General features: G+C 41.8%; 1 protein-coding gene across 3 annotated transcripts in view; it reads right to left on the bottom strand.

Moving 5' to 3' along the window:
- Window positions 1-13,327, bottom strand: part of LOC118369727 (SH3 and PX domain-containing protein 2A-like) — a 116,844-nt gene that overhangs the window by 83,478 nt on the left and 20,039 nt on the right. For all 3 annotated transcript variants that reach the window (XM_035754374.2, XM_035754370.2, XM_035754371.2), the window contains exons 3-5: window positions 6,720-6,795; window positions 5,948-6,024; window positions 4,546-4,637 (exon numbers count right to left, since the gene is read on the bottom strand). In XM_035754374.2, the coding sequence (XP_035610267.1) occupies window positions 4,546-4,637; window positions 5,948-6,024; window positions 6,720-6,795 (245 nt within the window). The remainder of the gene's footprint in view (window positions 1-4,545; window positions 4,638-5,947; window positions 6,025-6,719; window positions 6,796-13,327) is intronic.

Raw genomic sequence — 13,327 nt, 5'->3', positions numbered from 1 at the left:
AAAGGTATTGTATTTCTGGTTTCTGTATACTGCTTGAGTGGTGCAATGAGGTTCCTGAGAAAATAGAGGGCAGTGGAGGGAAGGCAATTGTAACTGTCAAGATGCTTTCCGTCTGAGAAATGAGCACACATGACTTCAACAAACTACTTGTCAGGCAACAAGTCACATCAGGTTGTTTCCTTCATACTTACCTTCATACAATACACAATTTGACAATGAGTCCCATGGTCTGACTATTGACAGATAGCAAACCAAGGACTGTCAGGTCAGACCAAAAGAAGCGGGACTAAGTCTGAATCCATTTATTGTCCGCTCATGAAGCCAATATACAGGTAACTGCCAAAATAATGGAACTTCTTGAGTAAAGTATATTGAAAGCAGGTGCTTCCACACAGTTGTGGTTCCTGAGTTATTTAAGCAATTAACATCCCATAACGCTAACACTTCTGCTAAACTACGCACGTTGTCTTCCTTTTGCCGTCAACGTGACATTCTACCTGCTACACAGAAACCAACCAAAATCAAAAATAAATTCTCATTATTTCCAAATCAAATCAAATTTTATTTGTCACATACACATGGTTAGCAGATGTTAATGCGAGTGTAGCGAAATGCTTGTGCTTCTAGTTCCGACAATGCAGTAATAACCAACAAGTAATCTAACTAACAATTCCAAAACTACTGTCTTATACACAGTGTAAGGGGATAAAGAATATGTACATAAGGATATATGAATGAGTGATGGTACAGAGCAGCATAGGCAAGATACAGTAGATGGTATCGAATACAGTATATACATATGAGATGAGTATGCAAACAAAGTGGCATAGTTAAAGTGGCTAGTGATACATGTATTACATAAGGATGCAGTCGATGATATAGAGTACAGTATATACGTATGCATATGAGATGAATAATGTAGGGTAAGTAACATTATATAAGGTAGCATTGTTTAAAGTGGCTAGTGATATATTTACATCATTTCTCATAAATTCCCATTATTAAAGTGGCTGGAGTTGAGTCAGTGTCAGTGTGTTGGCAACAGCCACTCAATGTTAGTGGTGGCTGTTTAACAGTCTGATGGCCTTGAGATAGAAGCTGTTTTTCAGTCTCTCGGTCCCAGCTTTGATGCACCTGTACTGACCTCGCCTTCTGGATGATAGCGGGGTGAACAGGCAGTGGCTCGGGTGGTTGATGTCCTTGATGATCTTTATGGCCTTCCTGTAACATCGGGTGGTGTAGGTGTCCTGGAGGGCAGGTAGTTTGCCCCCGGTGATGCATTGTGCAGACCTCACTACCCTCTGGAGAGCCTTACGGTTGAGGGCGGAGCAGTTTCTGTACCAGGCGGTGATACAGCCCGCCAGGATGCTCTCGATTGTGCATCTGTAGAAGTTTGTGAGTGCTTTTGGTGACAAGCCAAATTTCTTCAGCCTCCTGAGGTTGAAGAGGCGCTGCTGCGCCTTCTTCACGATGCTGTCTGTGTGAGTGGACCAATTTAGTTTGTCTGTGATGTGTATGCCGAGGAACTTAAAACTTGCTACCCTCTCCACTACTGTTCCATCGATGTGGATAGGGGGCTGCTCCATTCACAAAGATGAACGCATGTGTCAGCCATGGAGAACTGAACCTCAGCAATTCTTGAGCATGGACGCTGCCATTGGACGTGACGCGAGCAGTATAGCAGCTTTCATTGATTTCAAAGGAAGGATTCCCTTAACAGCTGATTGCAATGCCGGACGCCCGATGGCTGCAGTGTAGCAGGGTCGTTAGGGTGATGTATAAAAAAGGCCATTATTTTTGCTAGCAAGACTATGTAGCCATAGGATGACAATGCCCCCCTCCACAGGGCAAGAGTGGTCACTGAATGGTTTGATGAGCATGAAAACGATGTAAACCACATGCCATGGCTGTCTCAGTCACCAGATCTCAAGCCAATTCTGGAGCGGGGGCTGAGACAGCGTTTTCCACCACCATCAACAAAGCACCAAATGATGGAATTTATCATGAAAGAATGGTGTCGCATCCCTCCAATAGGGTTCCAGACACTTGTAGAATCTATGCCAAGGTGCATTGAAGCTGTTCTGGCTCGTGGTGCCCAACGTCCTTTAAGACACTTTATGTTGGTGTTTCCTTTATTTTGGCAGTGGCCTGTGCATTCTCTACCAACTACACAATAAGAACAATCTCCTTTGGTTGTCATAGAGGGATTTTAACATTGACTTTAATGTGACAGACAACATAGATCAGTAGAGCAGAACTCTCTCTCTCTGAACTATAACCCAGGAGCAGGCCGGGATCTGGGTGGTATGGAGGGGCTCCACTGACAACCATCCTGCCTTTACTCCAAACGGATTATGGGAAAGCTGTGGTGGGCTATCTGCGGGATTGAAGAAGGATTATACTTTTTGAAGTGGGATTATCGTGTGAGTGTGTGGAGGGTATCTGTCGTAGGTGGAGACCACCATGAAGAATACCAAGAGAATAATTGGTTGAGGCAGTGAAGATACATCCAGCCAACCACCTGAATGCTGTTAAACATATTTGAGGCAATTCACAGTTAAACAAATGCCAACATCTTTGGCATTTGCTGCAAAGTTAAATGTCAGCTTTTACTGCACATTTTCCAAGAAAGGAAAATGAGCTGAACTAAAATTAACTAGATGACCTCAAGGTGGTGAGAAAAAAATAACTAAATGCAGATGTAAGTTTCCAATGATCAAATGTCCATTGACACCAAGTACCTAAGCCTACTGGTATAGATCTGAGGATGAATAGAGCTGGCACAATTACCGTATTACGTGTAACCGACAGTTATGGATGAAGATCCTCATAAACGTTTTTAAGGAGCGAACAGCTGACCGAAGATGTGACGGTAACGTACTCCTAACAACGTGATGAAACTTTGTTGATCCTTGCTGAAACAAGCAAGGTGTTGCAGCAAATAAGTCTTTGGTTGCCTAAGCAATGGCCCTCTCCCTGCAGCAGCAGCACACATAGAAATATAATGAATAAAAACAGGCTTGGGAACCTCTAACCCTGGCAATTTGACTGATAAACCTATGGATACACTTGCAATGTTTCCACTGTAATGTAGAATGTCTATTCAAATTATGTTAACTGACGTGGCTCATGCAATGGAATATATTTTTGTAATGTCAGTTGAGTTGAATCAACAAATCACAGCAAATATCGATGGGTACACTTCCTGCTTTTACTGCTTTCTTTTACCTCTTGCTTTGCACCGAAGGGTACACTCACAATGGCCACCAGTCCACCCATTATTCCTTCATTGACTTGAAATGGGGACCTCCGTTCTAATCATTCTTTTAAATGTATTTTTTAACCTTTATTTAACCAGGAAGGGCTCATTGAGATTAAAATCTATTTTTCAAGAGCGCCCTGGCCAAGATAGGCAGCACCAAGTCATTACAACAACAAAGAATTACAGACAGACAACATGAAAAACTACAAGTAATCTAGTAAAAACCATTGAATTCACAAGAGCATAAAACAGCAAATTAAAAATATTGACAGGTCAGGGAATCAGCCTCAAAATCCTTCAACAGTGATTTAAAAACACCATATCAGGACAAGTTCTTCCAGTTTAAAAGTATTTTGTAAGGTGTTCCAAGACGATGGCGCAGAGTACATAAAAGCCCTTTTACCAAATTCAGTTCGGACATTTGGAACAGTTAGCAGGATAAAGTCCATTTCTGAACAATAAAAATGCACAAATAAAAAGGTAGTAAACCCAAAATGGCTTTGTAAATAGAAGTATACCAGTGACTGAGCCTACGAGTGACTAGAGAAGGCCAGCCAACCCTGGTATACAAAGTGCAGTGGTTCTATTCTATTTCTATGGCAGCACATGCAGCAACTAGCAGAGGAGAGGAGAAATATATAAATTAATAACCAATCAAAATAAATCCTATTCGACCGGTTATTATGGTGACTGTGGTCATCTGGCTAGCCAATAACCGTCATCCAAAATTCCATGACCGTCACAGCCCTAAGGATGATAAATTAATTCTAGTAATGCCTTGTCTGACCTGAGACCTGAACTTAACCTCCCTCTCATAATACCATTGAACAAAAAGCTCTGCGCTAGGATCAGGTGTCACCTCCCATGTATCATCATTAATAAAACACCAGTGCCTTGCTGACCATCCGTCATCAATGTGACATGAGGTCACTTGGAGATCAAAACATGTCAGCGTGGGTGAGAGACGTCTGCACCAGCTGCTAGCACACTGACACAAACACACACACACACACACACACATTACACATATGCTTGGTATAATCATACTCATGCAAATGAACTACTAGTACATAGTAACCTAAATGAAACATGCTTGTTGTTGTACTGCTGTAACAAGTCCACTTGGGGGCAGTGTTTGATACATTACAGTACAGCTGAAAAGTACAACATGAAGAACCGGTAATTAGCCCCAAACAGTAAAGACAGAAATTGATAAATAGCCACACTATAAAAATGTACAATATGGGGGACAACCATGTATTATTATAATAAATTAAACTCACTCTTTAGGAGGGTTAAGGTCCTCAGCCTTGGTTTCAAAGAACCTCAGCACCTCCTCACTCTGGGAGATCTGGTTAGGGAGCCTCATCAGGGCCTGTAGGGAGAGAAGGAAGGAGGGCGAGAGGGAGAGCGATGGAAAATATTATAATTGTGAAATAGTACAATGCTCATTCACAATACTTCATGAAACATCCAGACAACGTTATCAGCTAATGTGGTCACATGTACCCTGGATTTCATCGACTGACTGACTCCATATGTGGAAGCCTGCCATTACATCACAAAAGGACTGTGTGTGTGTTCCTGTATAGTACGGATATGGACGGCACAGTTTACACTTCAGTAAGGCCCTGTTACTCAGCGGTAGAGAGGATAAAGGGGAAGGAAGAGGGATCAGAACCCGGAGCAGGGATAACACAGAGGAAAACAGATGGAGGACGATAACTACCACAATCCTCTCTGACAGGACTACAACTTTGTCTGCTTTGAAAACTACTTCTACTGTTTGTATACACAATTAACAGATGTATATGATAGACATAGGTGCATACAGTATTTATATTATACTGTAAAACAGATCATTTTAGAACATTACATTTTCTTTGACTCCGCACTTTGGGTCACAAGAATCTGCATTCAGCTCACAAGACAAGTTTCAGTTTTTTTCCACAATAAATAGGTGCGATTACAGCCCCACTTGGCAAGCCACCAAGTGTCCCAGATCTCAGAAAGCCTGAAACAAATGAGGTTAGGTGGCTAGCTGTGTTCATTTCTCCTTCTCAAATGCTGAGTCATTCTGTTCTACAGATGCTGTGTTTGACCTGTGTGCCCCTATTTCCCTCCTTTCCTATATAAACCCACTACGTGGAAGGAAATGACATAAGAGAAGATAGAGCAGGACTTTCCTGTGGATGCTGGTAGAGGAGATAGCTTCTGAGGCCTGTCTCTACCACAGCAAACATGCTAACATTCAATCTAAACCATTTCTTGAAATGACTGGACTGTGTAAGATGTGGCTCCTTAGGAGGTTATGAGTAATAGATAGACCTCTTGCCATACATTAACAGGATACTTGGGAATGAGACCCTTTATCTACTTCCGTGGTTACCATTTTTCTGTCTCTGTCCAGTATGAAGGAAGTTAGAGAGTTTCTCCAGCCAATGCTAACTAGCACAATGACTGGAAATCTATGGGTACCCTAATGCTAGTTAGCATTGGCTTGAGAAACTACCTCTAACTTCCTTCATACTGGACAGAATTATAAAAATGGTATCCATGACTACAGCTGACTCTGGGGAAGTATATAAAGGGCGTCATTGTCAAAATCCCGAAGCATCCCTTTAAAGCAGCAAACAATGCATCATCATTTACTGTGAAGAAAAAAATGTGATAATTTGTTCTTACCCTGCAGTAGTCATCAAGATGCTTCAACCTTTTCACAGCCACGTCTCTGACTTGACTTCGCCGAAATAAAACTTTACCTGTAAAAGAGACATAGCACTTTGAGTTGTCATTGAATGTGCTGTTTCTAAAAGCTACCACCAGGTGGCATGACATTAGCACAGACCCAAGCGTTCAGCAGTGGACCTTTAAGAAAAAAGGACTGGCCTATTATGTAGTAGGCCTATTCTAAATAGTATGTAGTACTCAAGACAACATTTCATGAAAAAGACCAATGTCAAATATGTGTGTGAAATGTGTGTGTGTGTATCTGTCTTTCTGTTACCCTGTCTGTCTGTGATAACAGTAAGAGGACTGTTTCTTTTCGAGTGACTAAGTGCACAGAGCCAACTCCCTGGCTAGGTTTTACAAGGTAGTGTAAACAACACTATCCAGACGTTTGGGAGCGGTGCAGCTCTCTGACAATGGCACTCTTTACTCCTTTGGGGCATGCTGAGGTTATCAGATTAGAGAGATTCTCTCTACCAGCCTCCCACTGCCATACCACAACCACAACACAGCCTTATTCACCCAGCTGGAACAGTGGAAAGAATAGAATTGTGGTGTGTTACAACAGACCCATTTCTATTCAAAAAGATAGAGAAGCATGTCCTTTCTGTGTGTTCTTGGGATTCATTGCATTTTGTTTCATTGTGTTGTCAAACCCCCACCTCTAAAATGCTGCTATACTTGTTGATGAGTGCAGTATGTTCTCTGTACATGTCAGCATGCTCACCTGGTAAGAAGGGAATTATTCTCTTTTTGGGGTCATTCTGCCCTCCCTCCACTGGGAACTTGTCCAGGATCTGCATCTGGAATTAAAGCGAAATAAAGGACATCTTAACTTTTGTCATATTAAACAAATGGATAACAGTTTTCAATTAATCCAGTCCTAAGTGCTAAGTAGTTTTTTTATGGTCAATATTATTTCAAACTTAAATCAATTACTGGTGGCAATAAAGTATATTTGATAGCTATGTGACAAACAAAGCCATTTAGCTATCAGCAATAAATGGGAGGAAGCTCAAAATGGAGGAATCTAGATGAGATCAGGAGGAGAACCACTGGGTCATGGCCTCTTCGCGTCAGTCGACCTCCCAATTAAATGACTACAATGTGGGGTGTAATTACATAGTCTCTGAAGAGCTACTATGTACCAGACACAGGCCCACTTTCAACTGCAGACAGCCTTACATCACTCAACAAAGTCATCTGAAAACACACTCACAACAACAACCCCCAGAACTCACAGTTCTGCGTGCATTAGTGTAGGTAGTCTAACCACATGAAGTGTTCTAGACATGTTAAACCTACAGTTGAAGTCAGACGTTTACATACACTTAGGTTGGAGTCATTAAAACTCGTTTTTCAACCACTCCACAAATGTCTTGTTAACAAACTATAGTTTTGGCATGTCGGCTAGGACATCTACTTCGTGCATGACACAAGGAATTTTTCCAACAATTGTTTACAGACAGAATATTTCACTGTATCACAATTCCAGTGGGTCAGAAGTTCACATACACTAAGTTGACTGTGACTTTAAACAGCTTGGAAAATTCCAGAAAATTATGTCATGGCTTTAGTAGCTTCTGATAGGCTAACGGACATAATTTGAGTCAATTGGAGGTGTACCTGTGGATGTATTTCAAGGCCTACCTTCAAACTCAGTGCCTCTGCTTGACATCATGGGAAAATCAAAATAAATCAGCCAAGACCTCAGAAAAACAATTGTAGACCTCCACAAGTCTGCTTCATCCTTGGGAGCAATTTCCAAACGCCTGAAGGTACCACATTCATCTGTACAAACAATAGTACGCAAGTAGAAACACCATGGGACCACGCAGCCATTATACCGCTCAGGATGGAGACGCATTCTGTCTCCTAGAGATGAATGTACTTTGGTGCAAAAAGTGCAAATCAATCCCAGAACAACAGCAAAGGACCTTGTGAAGATTCTGGATGAAACAGGTAGTATCCATATCCACAGTAAAACGAGTCCTATATTGACATAACCTGAAAGCCCGCTCAGCAAGGAAGAAGTCACTGCTCCAAAACCGCCATAAAAAAGCCAGACTACGGTTAGCAACTGCACATGGGGACAAAGATCGTACTTTTTGGAAAAATGTCCTCTGGTCTGATGAAACAACAAATATAAATGTTTGACTATAATGACCCTCGTTATATTTGGAGGGAAAAGGGGGACGCTTGCAAGCTGAAGAACACCATCCCAACCGTGAAGCACAGGGGTGGCAGCATGTTGTGGGGGTACTTTGCTGCAGGAGGGACTGGTGCACTTCACAAAATTGATCGCATCATGAGGGAGGAAAATTATGTGGATATATTGAAGCAACATCTCAAAACATCAGTCAGGAAGTTAAAGCTTGGTCGCAAATGGGTCTTCCAAATGGAGAATGACCAAGCATACTTCCAAAGTTGTGGCAAAATGGCTTAAGGACAACAAAGTCAAGGTATTGGAGTGGCCATCACAAAGCCCTGACTTCAACCCTATAGAACATTTGTGGGCAGAACTGAAAAAGCATGTGCGAGCAAGGAGGCCTACAAACCCGACTCAGATACACCAGCTCTGTCAGGAGGAAAGGGCCAAAATTCACCCAACTTAATGTGGGAAGCTTGTGGAAGGCTACCCGAAACGTTTGACCCAACTTAAATCATTTAAAGCAAATGCTCCCAAATACTAATTGGGTGTATCTAAACTTCTGACCCACTGGGTATATGATGAAAGAAATAAAAGCTGAAATAAATCACTCTCTCCACTATTATTCTGACATTTCACATTCTTAAAATCAAGTGGTGATCCTAATTGACCTAAAACAGGGAATTGTTACTCCGATTAAATGTCAGGAATTGTTAAAAAAAAAAAAAAAAACGGAGTTTAAATGTATTTGGCTAAAGTGTATGTAAACTTCCGACTGTAGTTTCAGAGACAGTTCTTGAACCATGATCATTGTCGCTGCTGAGTGCATTAAAAATGGAGTAACCCAATAATAAAATTGAGTTAAGGCAACAGATGTGCATGAAGGAGAGGTCATTCTGGATCAAGTGGTCTTTTATGACGAGATCCCATAAAAATGCATTCTGCTGTGAATGCATGCATGCCTGCGAGTTTGCCTATGTGTGTTTGTTTGGGTGGTTGTGTGTGTGTGTGTGTGTACATATGTACTTGCATGTGTTCATGAGCGCATGTGTTCATGTAGCGTGTCATGTGCATGAATACACGAGTGCATACATTGGTGAGTGTGAAAAGGTGTGTTCTTTTGCACCCTTTAAGTGTCAAGTGTATATCTGTTAGCGTCACGCTCACTGAGCTTCGGGTTTCCTGGTCTAATAAATCACTGCAGTGTGCTGTAGTAAACACATGCAGTGGGAGAGTCCTACAGTAACAAGCCTGCTCAGCTCCAGATGTGGTCCTGCTCTTCCTTGTTCCAGATGTGCTCTGGAGAGGGACTGATGCTGTGAACAGATGTATCTAGGCCAGGGGACTGGGCCAGGGCCAAAGTGGACCAAAGAGGGCGCAAAAGAAACAGGTGCACAAAGAGTACCAGGCCAACTTGTCTAGGATGGAATGGTTGTTTGAGAGGGTGTCCCAGCTAAAGTTGGTTTAGTTATTTTCTTGTGGTTTTTCTCTCTCTCTGCTTCTGTTAATGAAACTTTACATCTATTTTGGACCTTGGTATTTCCCCCTCACAAACAAACAGAGACCGTAAATGAGGAGTTTCCTTTGAAGGGGAGAGCACTCAATATTGTCCTTTGAGGGTAAGGGGGAAAAGCTGAACAGTAAGAGCTGTTTTGGTTAACCAAGTTATCTACAGTATATAAATGGGAAGATGGGAAACTTTCATTTCTATGGCAAAATGCTACTGACAAAAAAGCAAAGACTTAACTCTACTAAAACCAGATTCAATGTATCGTACAAAACAATGCAAAGAAACAGAATATGGTATAAACTTACAGAGAGGCAAATCTGTTTTCATGTCATTATGAACCACTGGGTCATGGCCTCTTCGCGTCAGTCGACCTCCCAATTAAATGACTACAATGTGGGGTGTAATTACATAGTCTCTGAAGAGCTACTATGTACCAGACACAGGCCCACTTTCAACTGCAGACAGCCTTACATCACTCAACAAAGTCATCTGAAAACACACTCACAACACACGCTGCCATTATGATGTCTACAGAGTACTCAACTGTACCTTCACTAAAGCTGGGCTTTTCTCAAAATTGCATTTCTCAAAAGAGATGCAGATAACATGTTACTTTGAGTGTATGGCACAGACATATAAACAATAAGCTCCTATTAGTTATCTGAGTGTTTATCTGAGATTGTGCCACACACTCATAGTACCATGTTATCTGTATCGCTGGTGGACATGATAGCAGTAGCCTGTTCCCCGCAGGCTAGGAGAGTTCTCTCCACACCTCTAACAGATCCCTGGCAAACAGAGAACATTCCCAATCCCAAAGTGATGATGGGATCCCTCTTAGGCAGGACTGGATCTGCTCCAAACTTCCCGAGACAGGTGGGAGACCCATCATTCCCATGGAAGCAAAGTAACAGCTTGGAATCACAACTCCCTGTGCGGGCATTTCTCCTGTTACATTTGTGTTCCGGCAGCTCTATACAGTTGCCCAGGAGATATTATATTTTTGTATACAGTGTTTCTTTCCCAAAGTGTGCAGTTCAGTTTAATATGTTAAAAGTGCTGTGTCAGCCAAGTCTACCCTAGGGGCGGATTAAAATGCAGATGCTAGGATCTACTGCCTGGGGTTCGATCCCAGGCTGTGTCATTACCGGCCGTAACCGGGAGTGCCATAGGGCGGCGCACAATTGGCCCAGCGTCATCTGGGTTTGGACGAGGGGGCGGGGGCTTTACTTGGCTCATCACACTCTAGCAACTCCTTGTGACAGGCCAGACGCCTGTTTCGGAGGACGCATGACTCGACCTTCACCTCTCCCATTGGGATGTTGCAGCGATGGGACAAGATCGTAATCAAGAAATTGGGAGAAGGGGGAAAACATTACAACAAACAAAAACATTCTAACAACTATCTTTTACATTACTCCCTGACTGAAATGATTGACAAAAAGTCAGTGACTATGCTTCTCAAGTATATTTCAGATTGCTATACTATAAAAAGTGTTCCTGAAGCACAGACATACATAAACAGAACACAAAGAGAGGAATAGGAGCAAGACAAAAAGAGACAGTGAGTATTGTTCAGCTCTCAGACAGAAAGAGGGTGGAAGAATGTTTGAGTGGGAAGCCAACTGAATTCCATGCAGTATTTGTGTTCTAGCATCAACAGTACATTTATTTACTGCATGTAGTTCACAACAGAGAAATGAAAAGACAGAGAGGCAAATCTGTTTTCATGTCATTACTCTATACAAAACGATGAAAATAAAACCTAATATAACTCAAACGGAAAGCATTTGCATTTTTGCGCAGTCCAGGCAGTGCTGAGAGGGATAGTTTGGCCTGATATTTGTTCTGGTTCTGGTTGGATGTCTTGGTACACAGTACTCCTATGATGTGGCATATCCAGGGGGTGGCCACAGCAGAAATTCTGAGATCTGATAGGTTCTCTCTGAATATATTGATAATTTTTACCAAGACGTGCACCGACAGCAAGACTCAATCTCACCGGAGAAAGCATCAGAGCAAGCGAAACAGCGTCCCTCTGTCTTAGTATGAGTAGCCCATGTATCTGATGCGGTCTGGCCAAACATCACATGGCATGTCATACTCTTTTTGGCAAGACAGTATCAGATAGATGGGCTGCAGATACTAAGACAGAGAGGCGCTGTTTGCCTTGCTCAGATATTTTCTCTGGTGAAATAGACTAAGCCTCTTGCGAATTGAAGGAACATTTGGAAACAAGGTTAGACATGAATGATAAAATAATTTTATACAAAGTTTTTTTTATTGCTAACATTTTTGGGGCAGCCCGGCTTCCCTTGGCATCCATGAATACACGCCACTTTTTAGGCTGAATGTCATTACACTTATGGTGTTTGTAATAGCAACTAGCTTTCGCCGTCTCACGTCAGAATTAGATGTTCATTCACGTTTCTCAAATGTCAAGTTCCAAACATCACATTTCAAAGTGTTTAAGGTGAAGTTTAGATATTAACTCATAACTTTTAAGGTAAGGGATAAGTTTAGGCATTAACTAAGAAATCTTAAGGTTAGGCTAAATATAAAACACTACTTTCTAATCGCTGGATTTGAACTTAAAACCTTTGGAATCAGAGGCAGATGCTTATGCCCATTCACCTTCCCCACCCACAATGACCTAGCAAAATCGAAACCTACTTGAGGGTAAAAGTGCTCACTGTTGCCCCTTATGGACGGTTTCCACGTCATCTCCCGACTTCCTCAGAAATGGATGAATGTTGAACACTAACTTGTATCACGGGTGACCTGGCTGTGTAATAGATGTCCTTTTCCATTCAAAATGACGAGTGCACAGTGCACTGTTCGGATGCTGGACTTATTTTGGAGTTGATGAACGTGCGCAGGTAACCTCCTTAACCTACATTTTGATTTGTTTGACAATCAGATGAAAACCTCACGACTGCTTGTGTTCATGTCACATTAAAAGGTCATACATTTTTACAGTTAAATGACATGTCTTTACTATAAAAACCATAAAAGGAATGTATCCACATAGGAGGTCCCCCCAAAAGTCACAGTATAATTTGCACTCCTGGTGGTACTTTCAAGTGAATTTACTGCTGTATGCTAATACCCATATAAAATCCTGACCTTGAATGCAAACACTTTTGGAATACATATTTTAATTGGGGAACAGGAAAATGTACCAAACATTCTGTAAGTTGAAGCATTTAATGCGTTTAACCACTATAAAAAAAAAATATAAAAAAATAATCGATTAAGGATCAAAATGTTATGGCCTCCCCTAAACTGGGTCTGTGCCCCACATTGGCCACCTCATTCAAAATGTACTGAACACGCCACTGCATCCTTGACCAATTACAGATGATGTCTAGCACACTTAGGACTGATCAATATCTCAACAGTTTATTGATGCTGCCTTCCATTGCTTCACTCAGGGTTTCATGATTAATACTTTCACACTGAAAATGACATCAAAGCTCGTAGGATTTTGGATAAGAGTTTTAAAAGTGAACAAACTTGTTACGGAGCCTGCTTATTTCAGTAGGAAACCAGGGCAGCAGACAAATTACAGTGCAGACAGAGATGCCGTTCTGATTCTGGTCCAAGTCCTGAACCCAAAAATAAAGTGACTAAGGGACCTTTAGAGGAGTTTCCATCCGAGCGGAGAGTGAAGGGA

This window comes from Oncorhynchus keta, chromosome 36, assembly GCF_023373465.1.
Source record: "Oncorhynchus keta strain PuntledgeMale-10-30-2019 chromosome 36, Oket_V2, whole genome shotgun sequence".
NCBI classification, from domain to species: Eukaryota; Metazoa; Chordata; class Actinopteri; order Salmoniformes; family Salmonidae; genus Oncorhynchus; species Oncorhynchus keta.
Note: the sequence above shows the minus strand (reverse complement) of the source record. Positions and strands in the feature narration are given on the sequence as shown.